Raw genomic sequence first — 23,502 nt, forward strand, 5'->3', positions numbered from 1 at the left:
AAATATAAATAAAATATACCACAGTCTTCCACATCTCACTCATATTTGGATATTTTACTGAACATAGATGTTAATGTGGAATTAACAACTAGGCTTCATGAGAAACAGGATGGATACAGCTTCTCCACTGTCAACTTCCCAACGCATCTATGTAGCAACATTCCATTATCACCTGCAAATGATGTTTAGATCTCTCAACGTTTTGATACGCGAGATTAGGGGATTGTATTGCTTAAAGGAGTTGTGAGATTGATCACTGTTCGTTATCTTCACCTTACACCATGTTCTGAGTGAAAGGTGTAGATAACGAACAGTGATCAATTTCATAACTCCTATAAGCAATACAAAATAGATAGTTGGGCAAACACGGACCCCTGGACACACCAGAGGTGGGATCGGGTGCCTAGGAGGAGTAAGCATCTCCTGTCGACCGGTTACACCCGCCGTGAACCCTATATCCTGATCAGGTAAACAGAGTTATCCATAGTTAAAATCAGTGTGCCAAGAACGGCCTAACAATCGGTATGAAACACGCTAGACAGCATTTGACCCAATGATAGGTTGTATTGGCAAACTAGGTCGTTATGATGACAATAGAATTTGCGAAATGCTTACTTCAGTCGAGACTGTTGAAACCCCTGAACCATCAACTTGTTTGTTAGTAGCTTGCCTTGATTTAAAAACTGACCATACGCAGAACAAACTCTTGCGTATCGAATCAGTTGAGAGATATAAACACCATATGCAGGTGATAGTGGAATACTGCTACATAAATATGGGCAGTTGACGATGGAGGAGCTGAAATCATCCCGTTTGTCATACATTTCAGTTGTCAGTTTGCCATTAATGTCTGGTTGTTTTTTTTTTAAACAAGGCAGGCTACAGACAAAGAAATTGATGTTACAAGGGTTTCAACATTCTCATTGAAGGCAATATTCTGCAAATTCTATGGTCGGTATATTAATTGATCTTGTTTGTAAATACAGCATGTCGTTACGTCGAATGCTGTCTGACGTGTTTAGGCAATTCTTGACTACAGATCACCTGATGAAGACAGGTAGCTTACAGCGGATGCGACTATCCTTCTATCAATTTTGTATTCTTTATAAAAATCCATGGGATTGGTCCTTAATCGTTATCTTCACCTCTTTGCACTGTCCTTAAGTATAACGGTTTTTGTCTTGCGTCTTTGAGGCAAAGTATATGGTCACCCCTGTTTTCTTCTGGTAGTGATAAGTGTGCTGCTTCATTCCTGCTCGTCACCTAGATTAATGGAGCAACAAATGTGCGGCACTCCCTGCTTGTTGTAGAAACACAGTGTTAGCGTGTGATCAATCCCTCCCAATATTGTGGCTGCCAATTCCTCGGCATTGCATTTGTGCACTTGCCACGGCGCGTTGTTCAGACATATATCTGTTCACTGACTAAAGAACTGTAGTATACCTTTGTACACAAATCACAGTATATCAGGGCTATCCATTTTTACCATGCAAGACCACATTTTTACCATGGGTAGAAGACCACAGGATTGTACAGGCCAGGCGAATAGTCAGAAAGAAAATGAAGTGTACGCAAATTATGGCAATGGGTCGGTGGGGGAACGTCTTGAGGCCCCCCGTGGGTTCAGTGCAAAGCTCTGGTGAGTCCCCGCAAGCTCCCGAGTTTTACCAGTGAAATCACATATCTTTGTTTATAAAAAACAGGGTTTCTTGTCAATGTCCAAACCCAAAAGAATTCACGAAAACATTTCCTAAAGTGTTTTATTATGCCAACTCAATGAATTGATGCGCGCATTAATTCCTTATACAAATGCATTGTAAATGATTTAAAGATATCTTCAATTGAATTAAAGAGATCAGCAAAGTATTTATACCGAGCTCTAAATTAATTATTCCGAGCAACATTTCTACTAAATTGATGCTCTCATCAATTGAATTGAAGAGAGCAATAATTGAATTAATGCGCGCATCAAATATATTATTGTTCTCATTAATTCAATTAATACGTGCATCAATTGAATTGAAGAGAGCAATAATTGAATTAATACGCTCATTAAATCATTTATTGCTCTCATTAATTCAATTGATGCGCGTATTAATTCAATTGATGAGAGCAATAATTGAATTGAAGCGCGCATTAATTCATTTGATGAGAGCAATAATTGATTTAATGCGCGCATTAATTCAATTAAAGAGATCAATAACTGAATTGATGATATCCTCAAATAATTGAAGATATCTTCAATTATTTGAGTTTAAGTTAATTTGGCGCTCCATACCCCTTGCATGTTACAACACCTTTCTGGGGGACAGCCTTGGGTTTTTAGTTTACCCGAGCTTAATGCTGAAGCGAACTTTTCTGATCACGTTTTGTCCAGGGTTGTCCACCCATTTTTCACATTTTCAACTTCTTCTCAAAACCACAGGACAAATTTCAACCAAACTTGCCATAAAGTATTCCTGAGAAAAAGGAATTCAAATTGTTAAAATGAAGGGAGACTACCTTTTCAAAAAGGAAATAATTAAGAAATAGTAAAAAGATGGTGTCGTCTTTCAGAAATTTTCTTCACTGATAAAAAAGACAAAACGTCTGTGACAGCTTCCTCATTGATTGAAAATGCAAAATCGTTCAAATCATGGCTCCCGGGGATAGGGTGGGGATACAATAGGGTAATCAAAGTTTTACATGGAAATATATAGGAAGTGTCGTTAAAACTCTTCGCCGCAGGTACATCAGGGCCATATGATTAGTCATGTCAGTATGTAAGCATCCTCAGGTAGTGTAGATATAAGTTTGTTCACACCATAGCCCCGGGGTAGGGTGGGGCCACAATAGGGAAAATATTCTTATATAGGAATATACGAGGGCGAGTCAATAAGTAACCAACTTATTTCCGGCTGAGATCCACCTCTTCTTTATCTATGCAATTGCCCTCTAGTGTGATGCACTTAGACCAACAGTGTTCAAATGCCATCAGCCCAGAATTGAAAAAGTCAGGACTTCTTCGTCAGACCAGAAATGACGTCCACGGATATTCTTTTTCAAGTTTGGGAATAGGAAGAAGTCGCTAGGATCTAGATCAGGCGAATAGGGAGGATGTGGTATTAATTCATACCCGTTTCGCTCTACAGCACCCATTGTAACTTTGCAAGTGTGGACTCTCGCGTTGTCCTGTTGCAACAAAACACCTTTAGAGAGCTACCTCGGCGGGTTTTTTTTTTACGGATGGAGGTTCTCAGCTGGTCTAGCAAGTTTGCATAGTACACTCCAGTTATTGTATTTTTCTTGGGTAAAAAGCCCAACATAATAAACCCTTTTGCGTCCCAAAATACTGTGGCCATCACCTTGCCAGCAGATGGTTGCGTCTTGAACTTCTTTGGCCTCGGGGACCCAGGCCCTACCCAATGATGACTCTAAGCTTTATTCTCTGGCCCATAATAATTAACCAAAGTCTCATCTAGAATCTTCAGACGCAAACGAAGATCACCTTTTGACCTAAACCGTTTCAACAAGGCGCTGCATACTTGCTCATTTGCTCATCGCTACGGAATTTCGAGGCCCAATGGGCTGTTAGCTTGCGCATACCTCAACGACCATGTAAGATTGTTGAAACGCTACCATGTGAAATGCCCACGCTATTTCTTCCACCTGAATTCGCCTATTGGAGTATACCAGATCCCGAACTTTCTTACACATTTCTTCGTCGGTGGCATCCAGACCTGACCTCGTCTTCTAAAGACATTCTACCGCGTTTGAATTCCCCTACCCAGAATTTAACCTGGGCATAAGATGGTGTAGAAGACCCATAAACATCGGATAACTCGCCGTGTATTTCCCTGCCTGTTTTACCTTTTTAAGAATACAAGTACCGAATTATAGCACGGAACCCAACTTTAGATGAAAAGCATGCCTTTGTATCACTGGCCATGCTTAACATTCAATATCTTATTAAAGAATGGCTCGAAACGCGTGCAATTTTGTACCAAGGTATAAAACATGAAAATCGTGACCGTCTCGGTCAATCGGAAATGGGATATGCTGGTTACTTATTGACTCGCCCTCGTATATCTGGGGGAATCCTTTTCTATCGAGCAACAGTGTCACGATTAGTCAGATGATATGCAAGCATCCACAGTTGGAGCAGATTCCAGACTGTGTAGGATGGGGTCTCAACTGGGGATAAAAATTTCATATGGTAGTGTATGGGGAAAAAATCTTCTAAAGACCAACAGGGTTATGATTAGCTATATCAATATGCAAGCATCACCAGGTAGTGTAGATTCCAATTAAATTTATTAAAATCATAACCCTGGAGAGTAGGGTGGGCCACAATAGGCCTAGGGGATAACAATTGTACATGGCAACAAATTAAGAGCAGGTCCATGATTAGTCATATTAATATGCAAGCATCTTTTGGTACTGCAGATTGAAGTTTCTTCAAATCATGGCCCAAGAGGGAGGGGGTGGGGGATGGAAGACGTTACCTTAGTACAGGGTCAAAATTGATTTGACATTGGAATACATCTATGTATAATCTTTGAAAATGTTCTTATCAAGAACCACTGACCTTGAGTAGTCATATTCATATGCAAGCATTCCAATGTAGTGCAGATTTTTTATTATTGGACTAGAATTGGGCTTCAATATTGCTTCAAATTTTACATGAGAATATATAGCAAATATGAAAAAAATCTTTTCAAGAGTAGCAGGGTCACACTAAATAATGTAAATTTGCAAAAATGTTGTGTGAATTCTATTTTTTCTCATGGACCCTGAAGACTTGGGGCTAAAACCTGGGATCAAATGTTACATAATACATGAATATAGGGGGATCTTTTAAAGTCTTCTTTAGAAAAGCAAGGCCATGTATGTTATATTGATATTCTTCCGATTAAGAACATGGCCAAGGTGATTGACTCAAGTGACCATTGTGGCCCTATGGGCCTCTAAGTTAATTTACAAATTAAGTGTAACCTCTTTCTGACTGTCTAAATAGTTTTTGCATTGAAGTTCAAATGAGAATTTGATAACTTTGACTAATATATGAGGAAAATAATCCTTCATTATATGTACTCATGTTGGATAGGGAAATTCCATCCAGATTGCGAATCATGTCCCCTTGATGGAATTTCCCAATCCCACACCCATACTAATGCATGATTCTACTAATATTAGATGACCAGAGAGACTGACATTGTGATTCCTGTATGATTTGCAGGAAATATAGTAAAACATACACGTATAGTAGTATATGAGTGGATTGAAATAAAACACATTTGATGCATATATATGTATTCTATAAAAATCAAAAAACACTTTCCTGAAGGAGAAAATGGGTTCAAATTACACGCAGTAAGTGGTTTTTTCTTCAGCAGAAATAAATATAGTCAAAGTATACATGTATATACATTCAATATATATGTAATATGATTTCTTGACAATTGAAGAAAAATACAACACTGCATACTGTATGTGTGCTTAGTAGGATTAATATTTTAGTAGGATTGATATTCTAGTGCCTTTGTGGTGAAGCTAGAGCACTAGTCTATGGGAACCTTAAAATATGAATATCTTTATATATCCATTATTATACACAGAACAAGTGCTAAATCATGATTATGCCAAATAGTGTATCAGATCCAAATCATAATAAATATAATAGAATAAGTACACATATACAGTATATTCTCAATATGCACAGGTTATGAACTTCACTTGATGTAAAACAACATTCAACGACACATGTATTTACACCAGGCTTTACACATGTATTTACACCAGGCTTTACACATGTATTTACACCAGGCTTTACATATGCAATAATGACCATACTTGATTTTAACATTACCCCCTCACACACACATACATGTATACAACATCATTTTGCAGTAAATGTGAAAGAGCTACTTCAGAAAGAAAACTGTGCAAAGTTTAAATAAAGATAGCAACCGTTCAGACTGCTAACAATATAAACATTTATGCAAGATAGTCACTGATGATGGCATGTCTAATGTTTTATACTGAAATGTATAAAATATCATAGATTTAAATGCTGGCCGTTTCAGTGCTATTTTGCAAATTAAGATAAAACCATATAAACCTGAGGATTTGGAACTATATTGAGTTGCATAAAAGTATAAACAATGGTTGGAATTGAGGTATTGAAAAAATGAACACAAAATTCATAGCAGATTACATTAAGCGGGAGGTAATATAAACCCAAACATATAAATGCATAGTGTGTAAGGTCTCTCACAGAGAAGTATACTACAGACACCTCCTTTCACTTTGATCCACCACCACCACCCCTTTAACATGCAAATCTAAATACAATACATTTCCTGTAAAGTCACGGATTCCATGTCTGTTGTATATGTTTTTTTCAATTTTGAATGCCACTAGTCAGGGGGTCCTCAATTTGAACTGCCTTTTCAAAGTACCAAGGTCTGATTTCAGATTTCCTGTCAAAGGTAATTAAGTGAGGGAGATGTAGCTTACTTTGTCTCTTCATTTATATCCTATCTATTGCTATCTTACATTTTACCCGAACACATCACTGGCTTTTTGCATGCAAACAGGAGGTTGATGTGTATGAATTTGTTTGCCTCGTTTCATTGTTTCGTTATATATAGTCAAGAACTCATAATGCATAAATATTTAAGCTATGCATCGTAAACATAAGATGTACATTTAAAAGAATACAATTCAGTGTATTTTGATGAAATATTTAGGGACATCTCAACAAGAATAATATTTTCCTTACAGTGATACAAAGTGGTTGAGTTCGTAGGCCAACTTAAGTCACAAAAGTAAAACCAGCTCACCAGGACATGCTTTAGTCTGAACGAGTCTTACCTTTATATTTCCAATATTACATATCTACACATTACAAGTATCATTATTAACTTTTCTGTGCTGTGTGTGTGAGACACAGTGTGGTGTATGCAAGCGTTACCTTTCTATTTCTTGACCAAGGACAGATTAACCCATAATCACATGACTTATTCTAATTCATGTCATATTCCCACCAATACCTTACCGCTCCATCACTCTCTGCTTAACCCTTTAATAGGAAGTCTGATAATAATATATATACCAATATATATACATATATATTTTCATGTATTATGTCCAAACATCCGTCGATGTTTGTACTGTCCATGTGTGAGATATTGTTTATTTCCAATACTTTCATTTCAAGTTTTCCTTGAATCTTTCACCCAAAAGTAGAAGTTATGGTGATTTCTACGACTGGTTACATATAGATGCATATACATTCCTCCAACATGAAAGCTCACAGATTTCAATTAATGTAAGCATGACAGAAACTACCTATCAGAGTGAACCTTACAATGAAGGAGTGAAGTTTGTCATTTTCAATGTTAGAGGGTCCCCTTGTCATATGTAAAAACACGTCTTCACTAAGCACAAAAATTGAAATGGACTGTAATATAATGAAACAAAGCCATTCAAAATTGTGATAAATAACAGTGTGTATAATAGAATTCCACAATTCTAAAACAAGGAATGAAATCAACAATCACCAATACATGTCTAACGAAACTCCAGTGAATACTGATCTGACATTCAATTAATTTTCACTACAACGTGATTATACATATTAATCAAATTATAAATCTTTTCCAAGTCTGTTAATTTCATCAATTACAAACTGCATGTCTGATTTGACCACTTCCAGATTTGACACAATCATTCTGAAGAAATTGACACGATCTCCATCTGGCTGGTATCCAATCAACATGGTCCCATCCTTAGTCATTCCCTCCTTAATTTTGGGGGCAACCTTTCAATGATAAGCAGAAATTTAACAGGACTACATTAGAAAACCATATTAGTCAAATTGTACAGAAAGCATATAAACACAGTTATCAGTGTAAGCTGCTAATTTTTTTTTTAGAGAATTCCACCTAAATTTGGAACAGAAGTAATTAGATGAAAATCACTATGCTGTGTCATACAATGATGACAGATTAATGTCACCTTTCCCAGTCTTTCCCACCAGTCTGCATCCCTCTTCTGCTGCCTCATGCTGACCGGGATGTACCAGAAACACACATTGGTGCACTCAGGCTGAAAACAATACACAAAATACAGTGCAAAACACAAGACATAGCAATGAAAAAGGTGAAGAGAATGAACAGTGATGCAACTACAATTGTGCTATATCTACTCTAATCTGGACATCAATTCTGCAGACCTTCTAGCAAGATTAAAAATCAAATGGTATTCGTTTCATTGCATCCACAACGTTACATTTGAGTACTGACTATATGTGAACTTAACCTTCTGACCTAGAAATCATTACTGGTGTTGTATATAGTAGCCCCCTGGAAAACCCACTGTATGTAAAACTACATGTATAAAGTATAGCATATGATACATGAATTGGTTATGTTCATGTTGAACCTTTTCAACTCAAGATCAGCAGCGGTCTCCTCTATTATATTATGCATATTATGTATTATACAGAGATATTGAATTAAAATTCTATTGCAAAAACTCAGAGAACTATATATATAGATGTCATCTGGAATTTTCTACAATATATTTAATTTCTACCTTGACCTTTAACTTATAGCAATAGGGTTTTATCTGAGTCACATGTGTTTGAGATTCATTGTATAAACTTCATTGCATTTAGAGATATAATCTAGAACTAAGATTTACAGACAGACATAATGGCAAGTTACTCTTTCCCCTTACATCTTTGTTGCTACGGAATTATGATTTTTGTTCTTAGAGTAATATTGGCTCACCTCAACAACTAATTCAAATCCCTCTGTATTTTTCACCAGGTTGGCTAAATATCTGGAAAAAATAACTACAATATTATTGCTTTACTTATACAAAGTTTTGTTTCTTTGCAAAAAGAATAATTTCTAGATTAAAAACGTCTGGAATGTTTACTGCCCTAATGGTATCAACTCAATTTTTCACTTCCTTTGGAAATAGTTTTGAATTTTTATTACCCATAAACTGAAAATATAAAGTTCTTCAATGATGTGAAAGCTGTCATACTATAAACCAGATTTTATTTGTATGCTAGAATTATCAGTGAGATTTGCCAGTATCATTCAGTAAAAATGATTTTTTCACAAATATTTGTTGTTGCAAGCCAGTCATTTAGTTAATGCATAAGGTGCATATTTAGGCTTACACTCATGCACATTACTCATCATAAACACATTTCCCATCAGCGATTTGCAAACAGAAGCTGGTTTACAGTTTACTTAACAGAAAACATACCGTGAACAATCAAACAGATTATCAATGTCTTTTTCATATCCTTCATCTCCCTTTGCTTTCCACATCAACCATAGTTTCAGGGAATCATTTTTACGTCCACACTGTATAGACTTGTCCCCAGTGTCATAGGAAACATCGTAGAACTTGTCTTGTTGGAACAGATAGGCAGCATTGGCCGAGTGACAGGACGGGAGGAGATTCTGACAAGGGAAGCACAATGTACATTTCTCTAGCATATAAGGCACATATCCAAAGCATGATAATATTTTTCCATTCCCTTCCATTTAATACAGTGTCAAAAAATTGCTATATTTGCAAGTCAGAGGTTTTTGGTCTGCTTTGCTTCCCACAAACAATGATCAATTGGACTGAAAACCCTTGGCTGACAAAGATGACAATAAAATACGTGGGTAAATATATCAACACACAGTTATTTGCAGTTCAGCTGGAATGAATTTTAATGCACAGAGATTGATATTTGGAAACCATTATCAATTTGTAATCACAAATATTGTAAAAGTGGTTATTTACACGTGGGGGGAAATTTTTAACTAATTAAGCAGCAATGTACTAATAAGTGCGTACTCCATGCGTATACAATACTTCTAAATGTTTGATATAATATATATTATTATACCTCAGAATGTTTTTGCTACATAAATGTTAGGTGAATAAATTTGCTATTTCTTCTGGATAACGTCAGCCGTGAAATAGTGTCTGAACTATCTCACCCTGGGGAAATACAGCGTTTTCTTTTCTGTGACATCAAAGTCTGATAACTCTAATTAGTTTACCACACAGATCACCTTGGTCGATTCCATCTAGGCTAATGCCGAATGTTACTTCACTTTGGTATGTCTGACACAAGTAAAGTCTACTTTGGTATAATAAAACACCTATTTACTGACTATTCAGACAATAGCAAGTTTATTGTCCCCCTCGACAGCAACTATTTCCCTCGGCTACGCCTCAGGAAATAGTTTCTGTCTTGGGGACAAAAAACTTGCTATTGTCCTCATAGCCAGTAAATAGGTGTATACTACATTCAGTTACTGCATATTATTCCCCATGCGTAATGTTGAACGTATATGTATTTCATGTTTTGATAATCAAGCTGTAAGCGTTTAAGCTACTGTCATCATGGCAACAAGTGTATCATCTATTGAGAAAACATTAAAAGATCAAACTCTAAACCTTGTGTTTCGTGAGAAAGGAAGAAGACTGGAGGGGTGCTCCCATCATTTTATGTGGGTTCCATGTCATGGAGTCAGCTCTGAAATATAACATCAAATCGTACAATTACATATAAAGTTCATAGATCACTGATACCAGCAGCAGTCACAGAGACCCAATGAGAAGGAAAATGCAAGACACTGCTGCTATAGAATAGAAGACTTTCAACATTTAGACAGTCACAACTGCAGCAGAATACTTTTTAAAATACCTAAGGAGGTGAACAAACCTATCAATGCCCTTCAAAAGATCACAGTGCTTTTTGGAGATCAGAGCACTTCCTCCCCAGGCCCCATCAACATGCATCCACAGCCCATACTTCTCACAGACATCTGCTATTTCATTCAGAGGATCGTAGGCTCCGAAAACAGTGGTACCAGCTGTTGCATTCACAAGATAAGGGACCTTACCCTGTAACATTAAATTATATGACATATATTTGTTATAGGAAGGGAGAATATGGATTAGACAGTGATTCAAACTAGGGCTCCCTGAATCTCTAGTCAGGTGCTCTACCAGTTCAGATCAACAGTGAGCAAACATTGCTGACCACCAAATTCTATGGCTCCTTAACATTCCATGATTACAACTCAACACCTTCATTCCCTGACTGGCATTTTCACCAGTCAGTTCCAAAGGCTGGTCTATGGCACCAAATGTAACAGGAAGGGAGAACAAGCGACAGACCAGACTGGATTCGAACCTGGGTACCTAGCTGCAATAATGTAGCCCTCTCTGATTCCTCTCCCCCTCAAAAAAAAAGTCGGAGAGGGCTACATTATTGCAGCTATTGGGTACCCTGAATCTCTCATTATATGCTCTACCAATTTGAACTATCTGTCCTTTAGCAGTCGTCACACTTTATTTAGTAACCAGTGATTTCACTATATCCAAAAACATGTGCATACTTATACTTAATGTGTAATTTGAAAGAATAAGGCATATGTTCAGAAAGACAATATAAATTAGTTATCAATAAATAAAATAAAGATTTTCAAGTGAAAGGCATTTTGCATGCATTTATTACCTACATATACTGTATATTCCTAATTATACGCAAATCGTGTAATTCTGTAAGAAGTATCATTTGTGAAATAAAATTACTTGCTTTTATTTCTATATCACTAATAATACATGTATTTAACTCTTGATCAACAGAGCTCTTGTGAATTTATGTTTTCGTGATTTGATGTGAACGAGTCATTTTGCGATATTAAGTACTCTCGTAAAATAAGAAATCTACAGCAATATGGAATGTACTTTCACATGTATACTTCTTCATTTTTAAGAAATAAATGAAGTCTCTACATTTTTGAAAATTTGTACCTTTTTCCTGTTAAGTATATATTTCCACCGTACCCAAGAAAAAGAAATTTTACATTAATGAAATAAAAGTAAATCTAAATAAGCTATTTTAAAAAATCAAACACATCAGTGGAATTTTGTACATGGACTAAACACCAATGGAAATAAATCCATGGACTTTTCATCCTTTGGCAACAAGGTATGTCTACAGTACCTATATTCTGTGTTCTAAGAATTACCTCTGACTGTGCTTGAAGAATCTTATTCTCTAAATCCTGAATATCCATCTTTCCTTTGCTGTCTGACTTAACACTTATTAGATTATCTATCCCAAGTCCTATGAAAGCTATTCCTTTTTTCATGGAATAATGACCCTGAAAAAACAAAACAAAAACAAGACGCATTAGTGAAAAAACATGTCCCTGACAATTCCCATCACCTACATATTGAATGTATGAATGTCTTTAGCACCTCCATAGATGTTAGAATTACAGTAATATGAAACTTATACAACAATGGAAGTAAATGTACCTTTTCTGAAGTTAGTACACAGAGTTTTGGCAAACCATACACCCCCTTACTCTTTACATCTGGGTATCTTTTATATCGAGCCACATTCAAAGCATACATGTTGGCAATTGAGCCCCCTGAAATTAGATTCAAGTATTCAGCCTAAATGCCAATTTGCTGAAAATGAATTTGACTAAAGTCAATTCAAATGACTTCAACAATAGCCATTTCTGGCCATAAAATTTAAACAGCCATTCCCATTCCTTATATTCGATTCTTTCCATGTTGATTGTTAAAATAACTATTAGTCAGAAACAAAAAATGAAAATCATTCTTTCCCTAAATTGAATCCTCACTTTCCTTGATAATTGTCAAAAAGCTCACTTTTAAATCATTATGGACTGCATGCATGAACCAAAACTATTTTAATGTACATATGAGAAATTTAATCATGATTGACTTATATAGCCAATTCTTTCTACTAAAGCCAAACTGCTTTGAAAAATAGTTATTTTTGGCCAGCTGAAAGAAAATGACAGGAAATTCAGATGTTTGTGACATCATACATGGAATTCATAATGCACATTGACTAAAATTATAATTGGATTTGTGTATTTCAGTTACTGGTACCAAACATCAACATAGACAATATGCCAGTTTCAATATGTCCCACTCAGGCAATCAGAGTTCCACTAAATGCACCTCCTATACACACGAGTTCTTATCTCGAAACTGGTGTATTATTCTTATTACCTGTCTAGTTTTAATTTTGTACACATAAGTAGGGCGAAATTATACAAATCATAAGAACTCACTTATAGTGCTGTCCTGAAAAACACATACCTAGAATAATGGTATTAAAGACGCAATTATCAATTTAATATAGCTTTTCATACCTGGAGTAAATATGGCATCTCCATCTTTGAAGCCAATGAGATCCAACATCTTTTGCAATAAAGCCTTCTCCATGACTGTAAATACTGGTGAGACCTCATAAGTGTATCTGATATACAAATGATATCATGTTTTGAAATTTTCATTTATATTATATGGAATCAAAGAGAAAAAGTTTATTATCTGATTCTCAGCTCTAAAAGGTACATGTACCATATCAACAGGTTTATAACTTTTTAGCCCACCTGAGCTTTTTCTGATCATCCGTTGACCATTGTCCATCAGTCTGCAAACTTTTCACATTTTCAACTTTTTTTCCAGAACAACTGGACCAATTTCAACCAAACTTGACGAAAAGCATCATTGGGTAAAGGGGATTCAAGTTTGTTCAAATGAAGAGCAACACCCTGTAACAGCTTTTTGAGAAATGGCCCATCTGAATGATGCTCAACTCAATTCAACGACTGGAAGCAAGTGTGTAACAATTTGCAGTTGAAAGAGATTTCAGTGTTGCACAAAGCACCATATCTTGCCTGATTAACAGCATGGTTCAACAAATCGTTATAGAGCAGGTAGACCATGCATGATGTCAGCAGCACAGGATCACTTCATCCGATTATTTCATCTTAGTCAACGTTTCACAGCGTAATCTACAGCATCTGTCATTCCTGGGATTCCTGAGATTTGCAGAATATCAGATCAGGCTGTTCGCAATCAACTTGGGGATGCTGGGATTAGAGCACACAAACCTGTTTGTGTCATTGTTCTGACTCTGCAACATTGCCGGAACCGACTTCAATGGTCGCAAACTCATAGAGTATGGCCACGGCAATGCTGGCAGACAGTTTGGTTCAGTGATGAATCTTGATTTTTACTGCAAAGGCCTTATGGAAAATTCAGAGAGTATGGGTGCCAAAATGAATGTTTTGTGCAAAATTGCATCCAGGAGGCTGACCAGTTTGGAGGGGTAGTGTTATTATGTGGGCAACAATATTCTATACAGAAAGGACAGTATTGGTTCACATACAAGGTACTTTGACAGCTCAATGGTATATTGATGAAGTCATATAGCGACAAGTGGTTCCAATAATGCAGCATCCTGAGCAATATTCAAAGACCACATACTGCTCGTCTAACATAAGATGTTCTGCAAAGACACAATATCCAATCACCAGATTTGAACCCTATCGAACATGCATGGGACAAACTGGACAGACGCCTCAGACTCTGCAACAACTAGCCCAAGCTCTGCAGTTAGAGTGGAACAACATCCCTGGACAGTTTTTTAAGGACTTAAATGCATCCATGGGAAGGCATTGTCAAGCAGTCATTGGTGCTCATGGGGGGGGGGGGGGGGGACACTAGATACTGAACTTGGGTGACCTTGAACTGTTAATGATTGTAATTATCATTAGTGGTTATGATACTTTGATTATTAACCCAGTGTTTACATCATTTTTGTGTTATCAATAAATCAATTATTGAATATTTCTCATGTCTTAAAATAAATTTGTACTATGCGTTTCTTTTTTTGATCAGTATATAAAGGTCTTCGTGAGCTACAGAACATTCATTGCTACTAACACAATTTGCTTCTAGCGCTCAATGATTTAATGGTGTACTTACACACTAGTATTGAGGGCCTCTGTAAGCCAAGCTCCTCCTAAGCTGTACTCGTCTAATCCTCCATATAATTGATTAAAGAAATGTGGGTGCCCTGAAATGGTGAATATTCAAGTGTTGGCACCTAACAATAATGCACCAATGCTAAGCAACGCTTTTTTGACTGGTACACATACTTTCTTTTTATAGATAATTGGACTTTGACAACTTGTGTACAAAGCAAAAACTGCATTTTGAATGTGACTATGTGAGTACAAGACAATAATTGTTTCCATGTGCATGAAGCAGCGATTGAATTTTCATACTTTGACTGCATGTGAAAAAATCAATGATTGCATTTTGAATTTGACAGCATGTCTAACAATAGTACAGGAAACAGTACATAATACACCTGTGAAAAGCTTACATAGGATGGTTTAGCTTAAGTCGTGATTTGTGGAACTTTGTTTGCTTCAGGTAGTATTAGCCATCAATAGGCTGTGAAATACTTTCTTTGCATTGTGTGAATGAAAGGTCCTAGCTTAAAAACTGTGACAGGAGGTAGATAGACAAACCAAGAGTATTTCCCTAAATTTGACCAAGTTCAACAACCTGTAAATATCTAAGCGTCAAAGAAAATTACAAATTGTTGAGAATCAAAATCCTTGCACTATGCACATCTCCAGGTTCTTTACAAAAGCCCTAGTTTTAAAACTGTGAGAGGAGTTAAAAGGACAAACCATGTACTCACTTTATTATATTTTCTCAAAACTGACTACATTCAAAAACCTGTTATTTCTCAAAAATTAAAGAAAATCAAAATCCTTGCCACATGCACATCTCCAATACTCATACAAATACTCTGTAAAATAAGAAGGTCCTCACTTGAAAGCTGTGGGAGGAATTAGACAGACAAATCATGTATTCTCTAGGTAATATTTCCTCAAAATTGACTAAGTTCAACAACCAGCAATTTCTAAAAAATTGAAGAAAATCAAAATCCTTGACACTTGCACATCTTCAATTGATACCCATACAAACACTCTGTAAAACAAGATGGACCTCACTTGAAAATTGTGGGAGGAGTTAGTCGAACAAATTATGTATCTTCAATATAACATTAATTTTCAAATAAAGGGGCAGAACTCCTACAAGAGAGTTTGAAATGGATCAAAATTGCAACATGAGTGACCCACAAAGTAGCTACACAACAAGTTTCAGCTCATTGATATGTGACAGAGAAATGAAAATAGAATCAGAAAACCCTGAATGAACATATGGATAGACGTACAGACATCATTGTACCATAATATGTCTCATCTAAAAACATGCTTATAAAAAGCCAGGATTGCATTTTGAATTTTGTCTGCTTTGTACAAGGCAGTGCTTGCTGGTACATTGCATTTTCTCTCTTCCTGTTACAAATGCATGTTTAAAAAGCAATTATGACTGGATCTGAATTTTTAAACCTAGTCCTACATACACTTTACTTTTAAATTTTTCTGTGCATCAAGTTAAATTTGCAAATAATGCTGATTACAAGGTGGTGAGACTGAATTTGTTCAAAAATACAATTTTTTTTTATTATACGTACACTCATTCTCATGTGAATATCAATGTTGTGGGTATTAAGATTAAATTCTATATTGATTTTGAATACATGTATATATCATAGAAATATTGTTATGTAGTCTGTCACAGTTCATGCCCTCATGTATTTTCAAAAAATAAAATTTATTTCTTAAATAAACACACAAATGTGTTTGATTTATAAGAACATTTTGCAGATTTTCTGACAGTGCTCATCTGTACACGATGTCATCCATATTAGATCAGCCATAGTAAATAATTGCAGAAAACGTTGAAAGAAATTTGTGGAGATGTCTATATTCTGGAATCTTTGAACAAATTTCCTTTGCCTCAGGACAACAGACTTAACATGAAGCTTTACAATTAAATTAATGACTTAATTTCTTGTTTAGTCTATAAAAACCTACAAGAAAATGGACCTCTGACAAAAGTGACAGTCGAATGCAAGATTGAAGCACCAATTTGAACTAGCCACGCCACATTAGACTCTAGGTAATAACATACCATTAACACCAATAAGCATCCATAAGTGCTTCCAAAATTAGGAACATTAAGAAATGCATGGTTTTCTTATAAACTTCTAATGTAAATATGTTTACTAGCATTTTAAAATAAATGAGGGAGAGAGAGAATAGGAGCAACTACAGATTAACTCTATTACCTTATCTTCTATTATCCTCCATTCCATCATTCTATATATATAAATGCATTGATTTTGATATCAGAGGTAAAGGTAAACATGAAAGATACCTGTTTTAACACTGTACTTGATGACATCCTTGCAGATCTCCAGTAGTCTGTCATCTGACGTCTGCTTCCTCAGTGTCAAGTCCAACATGGCTTCAAGCTCCTTGGGATGTTTGAATTCCACAACTTTAGAACCACGATTCTTCATTCCATCATAAGCATCTTTGACCATCATCTTGTACAATTCATCCAGAAACTGGTGCTTGGTCTCTGTCCCTGCCATGCCATTAGAATGACCATTCGATACACCTAGGTGTTTAACAGTAATAATGGGACATCACTAAACAGGAGCATGATAATTCCCTATATGATATCATATACCATTTTACAAAGCCCGAGGGTCTGATCAAATGAAAACAAATGTACAGGTCATGACATGCAAACTGAAAGAGGATGTAATTAACACTGCATATCAAAACAATATTGGCCCATAGGCCACATCGCTCACCTGAGTCACCTTGGCCTATATCTAATGATTTTCAATACATATTCGCATGTAAAACTTTGGTCCCTATTGTGGCCCCAACCTACCCCTGGTGGGTCATGATTTTTACAAACTTGAATCTGCACTATTTCAGGAAGCTTTCATGTATATGCAAACTTCTTTGGCCAAATAGTTCTTGAGAAGATATTTAAAGATTTTCTCTATATATTAATTAGTATAAAAAACTTTGATCCCCTATTGTGGCCCCATCTTTTCCCTATATATATGAATATATATATGTGAAACTTTGATTCCCTAATGTGACCCTACCCTATCCCTGGGGCCATGGTTTAAAAAAAACTTGAATCTGCACTATGTCAGGAAGCTTTCATGTAAATGTCAGCTCCTCTGGCCCAGTATTTCTTAAGAAGTTTTTTAAATGACCTCACTCTATTTTAGCATTTTTGTGATTATCTCCCCTTCATTTGAACAAACTTCAAAGCCCCTCACCCAAGCTTGCTTTGTGCCAAGTTTGGTTAAAATTGGCTTAGTGGTTCTGGAGTTCTGAAGATGAAAATGTGAAAAGTTTACACTGACGACACTAACGCCGACGATGCCAGACAACGGACAAATTTTGATCAGAAAAGCTCACACGAGAAATGCTGCAACTATAACAAGTTAACTTTTCACATAATAAATTTGTATTAAAAATACATTTATTACCATTATCACATTTCAAATATTCTATATGCATTTAGAATGTCATACACCTAGGATAGGTACATGTGATTCTTCATCAGAAGATTTTTAATGATTTTCCCTATATATTTGTATATATGTAAAACTTTGATCCCCTCTAAGGTACAAGAAAAAGAAGTCCATATGTTGATTTACTCAGAAAAAGATCTCGAGAGATCCTCTCTTAGTAGAATTAGATTAAGTGCATATAAACTTGCAATAGAAAGTGGTAGATATAATTTCACATCAATGAATGAAAGATGTTGTAATGCTTGCGATCGAGGATGAAATTCATTTTCTTTTTCCATGTAAATCTTATTCTAAGCTAAGAAACACCTACCTTAGAAACTTTTATAATATAACACAAAAAAATATTACTCTGGACAATGAAAGATACATGTTACAAATATATTTTAACTGTGATATACATAAAGTCTTAAAAATTACTGTGAAAATTATAGAGACTGTTTTGAATACAGAAGTCAATTACTTTCAACTACATCAAAATTATGTAAACATTATATTGTATTGATGTTTAATGGGCCTTTGCCAATTATTGTAATTGTGTTTGTGCCAATAAATATTTATATTTGTATTATTGTAATATGATATCAACATGATATATCAGAACATCATCAATCTGATTAAAATCAGATCCCATGACTTGCTCACATAGATCGCTACACTAGGATCAAAGGATCTGATTTTAATCAGATTGATTCAGCTCAAAATATGTAGCATATAGATCTATAATAATTTAGGCCTGATTGGCAACTTATAAATGTTAATAACAAGAGTCATTCATAATTATATATTCCTACGTTGGACATAAAAATTTCGAGCATCAGCATCATTGTTGTCGACTAATTAAATCTTCTATGTACATGCTTAACAAGAGGCATATCTTATTCACTGTTATGCAATAATTATATATAAAAATATTTTCACAATTCAGAATATTGATAGACGTGGCCCTCTTCCAAGGTAATAGGAACACAATTATTCTCATTATCTACGTGATTTTCCGTACTTTTGCAACAGTTTTAGGAAAGTAAATTTTGAGATGTGGATTTAATTAAACATACTGTCACTGCGCGTTTAACATGTTTAATTAAGTAACATGTGCATGTATCTATATATATACATATGTATATATGATGTATCTTGAATTTCAGAATTATATAAATGTCAGAAGAAGAAAAAAAATCTTGTAATACAATATCTCATGGACAAAATGTACAGCAAATAAAAATTTAAACAACAAATAATATTTGGTGTTGGTCGAGAGTAACCTAAGTAATCTACGCAGCTCAGATAAACACGCATAAACTTCGTGATCCGCCAATATAGATACAGAAAAGGAAGACACGCTATCTAATTAATGTTGAATAAAATCATTGTGGAATAACAAACACTAAAGTAAAAAACTAATGAGTATTACCATTTGTGGTCTGTGACATTCTGTACTTTAATGCGCACCTGTGGATAAAAGAATATATAGGTCGGCCCGGCACTCTTCGCTAGCAGGTGGGGGAATTCCGTTTTGGAATCAAACTGCAAAATTCGGATTAAATTGGATAGGACTTTTAATAAGAGCAAAAATGTTTCCATTTGATGATAGAATTGTGAATGAGAATGTATAAAACTTGATTTTAAAAAAAATCTTGAACAGATGTATTTTATAAATGAAATAAATCTTAATTCATAAGTAAGAATTTCTAATATTGACTGGTATAAACCGAGTTGCATTTTATTGTCCTCGTGCTTAATAAGCGTATGGAAAGTTACAAGGTATTTTCCTGCTCGAATATGTTCTAAAATTAGAAATATGGGACAATTTTTCTACAGAATTTTAAAAAAAGTTCACGCTAGATAACAGCCATGGCGTTATAGTGCAGTATTTTAACAACATTTTAGCTGAAATGGGAACTGTTTATAAAAGACGTTCTAAATAGTCTGGTCCCTGCCCCCACCACTCATTGATCATTCATAATGGGACTATAACGAATGATCTGTAAGTGGCGGGGGTGGGGACCAGACTAAATCGGTTTAGAAAAATCCAGGCAGGGGAAAGTTACGCGTGTTCATTATAATATTTTAAGGGCAAAAGTTCATAGTTTTATTTAATCAACTACATTTGACAAAATCAGAAAAAAAGTTAGTTGTCATTAATTTCTAAATATGTTGAATACTGTCTATCCATTATAAGATATATATCTATATTTTATATCAAAGTACTGAGAGTACTAAAAGACAGATGTTATATAAAAACAAAATGACCTATACATGTCCTTTCGACGAAAGACATCAAATATTGCATGTAGACCTACTACTTTGTTAATTTTCTTGAGATAAGACTTTATAAAAGTTTGCGCCCCCGCCCATCTACATCTGAAGTTGTTAGAAATCTTTTCTAGAAATTATTTTAGCAATGCAAGCTGTAACTGATGGCAAATAAGTTGAAAAATAACAAACAAATATTTAACATATTTGTGATTGAATATATATAACTTCATAGAATCAGATTGAATCTGAAGCAATAGACTCGTCAAATCAGCAGAAAATGTCGATTCATGAATCATTGTCATCCTGTCAGTAATCTCCGATATATCCATTGACCTCGGAGGTTACCAGTTCGGGAAAAAATAGAAAGAGAGGCACTGCGCATGTGTAAACAATTTAACATGCCTATTTTATAGAAAATTTACTATCAGAATTTCATCTGAGTGGTACATTTGCGTAAATATTTTTTTCTTACACTTATATAGTACTTCTTGTCATTCATGAAACGATGTGATATTTAAAAGCAGACAACTCATGATCATGATCTATCCCAATATTTTCTCAGAGAGCTATGTACAATTTTGCAGCTAATGACAAACGTGCGCGACAATGTCCGTGTTGGAGCTGCATATTTTTTTAGCCTCCTTCAACCAGACGATCGGCTATCTCCGTAAAGCTTCTCAGAGATTTAAGGAGATAGCCGAACGTCTGGTTGAACAAGACTGCATATTTTTTGTCACCAATCTCAGAAGTCCCTTTTCAAAAATGACGAAAATCTCGCAAAGTCACATCTCTCTAATTGATTTCAGATTGCGAACTTGCGTAGATTATCTCAATTTTATTCCAGTTTTATGACCCCTCACAATGCAGTGCCTAGTGTAAAACGAATAATATGTATATACGGTGTGGCCATTGGACCGAGCGAAGCATGAAATAGTCATTGGCGTGCTCTACGTGATAAATAGATTAGAAATAGAAATATCCATTCACTTACAATTGTACATTATATATGAAATTCCCCTTGCGCTAAACACCGAGCAAAATCCAAATATTAAATACCATCGATACGAGTGACGCCCGACCAATCAAATTGCCTCCCAGGTGCCTCCCTATCCACCAAAGACAAGTTCCAGGGTAAGAAATAGAAAAGATGCTGGAGAAGGATGTTATTGATCCAAGTAACTCGATCTCCCTGTGAAGCGCCTATAGTTCTCTACCGCAATCAAGATGAACTTGGTAACTAAGACCGTTATCACGAATAGATGAATTCTTAGGCACTTTATTGTGAATTATTAGGCACTTTATTGGGAGCGAAGTACTTTTGTACTTTAGATCTTGCAAGCCGTTACTAACAGATTGTATGGACGAGCCTGACAAGCATAAGACAGCATTTGCAGCCCATAAGGGGATATTTCAGTGTAAAGTTCTACCATTTGGTCTTTCGAATAGCCCAGCTACATTTGAAATGCCCCCAGAACTTTCTAGATTACAATGTGAACGCTGCCTCGTCCAGATGGACGACATCATTGCTTTTGGCTCAACCTTCGAGGAGACTCTGGAGAATTTTACTACCATTTTTGACAAACTTCAATCTGCAAATTTGAAACTTAAGCCAAAGAAATGCACCTTATTGCAGGAACAATTATCCTTTCTTTATAGACACATTGTATCTCATGACGGTATAAGATGTAATCATGAGAAGATTGCCGCTGTTCAAGACTGCCCGACACCAAAGTCAGTCATGGAAATAAGGAGTTTTATAGAAATTGCTTCCTATTATCGCCGCTTTGTCGAAAACTTCTCGAACATCGTTTATCCGTTGACATGGTTAACCCAGACAAACAGGAAATTTGAATGGACTGATGAATGCTACTATGCTTTTATTACTCTTGAGGATTTACTGACAAAAGCGCCCGTACTATCATACCCTTTGCCAAAGATCATGTTTATACTGAACACAGACGCCAGTGCTTACGAAAATGGGGCTGTTTTATCACACCTACAGAATGACTGGGAAGTTGTTATTGCTTACAGCAGTAAGACCCTATCACGATCGCAATGGTATACTGTACAACCTATCGTGAGTTGACCATTTGTCAAAGAATTTAGACATTATCTTTATGGGAGACCGTTTCTCATAAGGACCGACCACTCATCTTTAAAATATGGCTGAAGAAAGGTTGCTAGCCCGTTGGATTCCTCTACCTGAAAGCTATATAATTTTACAATACGACACCGGAAAGTATGTCACCATGTAAACGCAGATAACCTATCTAGAACACCGAGAAAGGTTTGCAAGAGAGAGGACTGTGTGTAATGTTCTGTAAATGTTGTGAGCAGCCATTCAAAGAAAGATCAACAGGTACACCGGAGTACTAGATCAGAATCCAATTGGCTACACCATTGGAATGACAGTTACTGAGAGAGGAACAGGATAGAGGTCCAATAGGAAGGAAAGTAAAGAATCTTCCTCCGGAGACTACAACTCCAAAACACGTTACTGAGACAATGGGAGTGGTTACAAGTAGTGGATAATATTCTGTGCAGGCTATAGGAGAAGGATGGCGGTGACAAGATCCTTCAGCTGGTGGTACCCAGGATTCTATGGAGGGAAATTATGCAGCATTTGCAAAACAACCGCACAGCTGGACATCTAAGCCTGTCCGAAGTATATTTTATTGGCCTGGATTGTCTGATGACATCAGCTGCTGGCGTGAGCCGTGTACCGGGGAGCCATGCGCTATGAAAAGGTGAGGACCAGGAGTGGGGAGGGCAGCAATTCATTATCATGAAGTACATGAACCCTTGGCGTGCATAGCTATTGTTATTATAACTCAGAATGTTTTTGCTTTATAAATGTTAGGTGAATAAATTTGCTATCTCTTCTGGATAACGCCAGCCGTGAAATA

General features: G+C 35.9%; 1 protein-coding gene across 1 annotated transcript; it reads right to left on the minus strand.

Moving 5' to 3' along the window:
- Positions 1 to 5,275: 5,275 nt before the first annotated feature.
- LOC125649507 (cysteine sulfinic acid decarboxylase-like) lies at positions 5,276 to 19,879 on the minus strand. Its single transcript, XM_048877081.2, has 12 exons — positions 19,752 to 19,879; positions 17,152 to 17,397; positions 14,836 to 14,926; positions 13,212 to 13,318; positions 12,337 to 12,452; positions 12,045 to 12,179; positions 10,730 to 10,911; positions 10,462 to 10,540; positions 9,268 to 9,467; positions 8,778 to 8,829; positions 8,002 to 8,091; positions 5,276 to 7,804 (listed from the first exon to the last, which is right to left on the minus strand). Exons 1-12 carry the CDS (start codon positions 19,768 to 19,770, stop codon positions 7,631 to 7,633), a joined length of 1,491 nt encoding a protein of 496 aa, XP_048733038.2. The 5' UTR covers positions 19,771 to 19,879; the 3' UTR covers positions 5,276 to 7,630.
- Positions 19,880 to 23,502: the final 3,623 nt, after the last annotated feature.

Source organism: Ostrea edulis, chromosome 5 (assembly GCF_947568905.1).
Source record: "Ostrea edulis chromosome 5, xbOstEdul1.1, whole genome shotgun sequence".
NCBI lineage: Eukaryota > Metazoa > Mollusca > Bivalvia > Ostreida > Ostreidae > Ostrea > Ostrea edulis.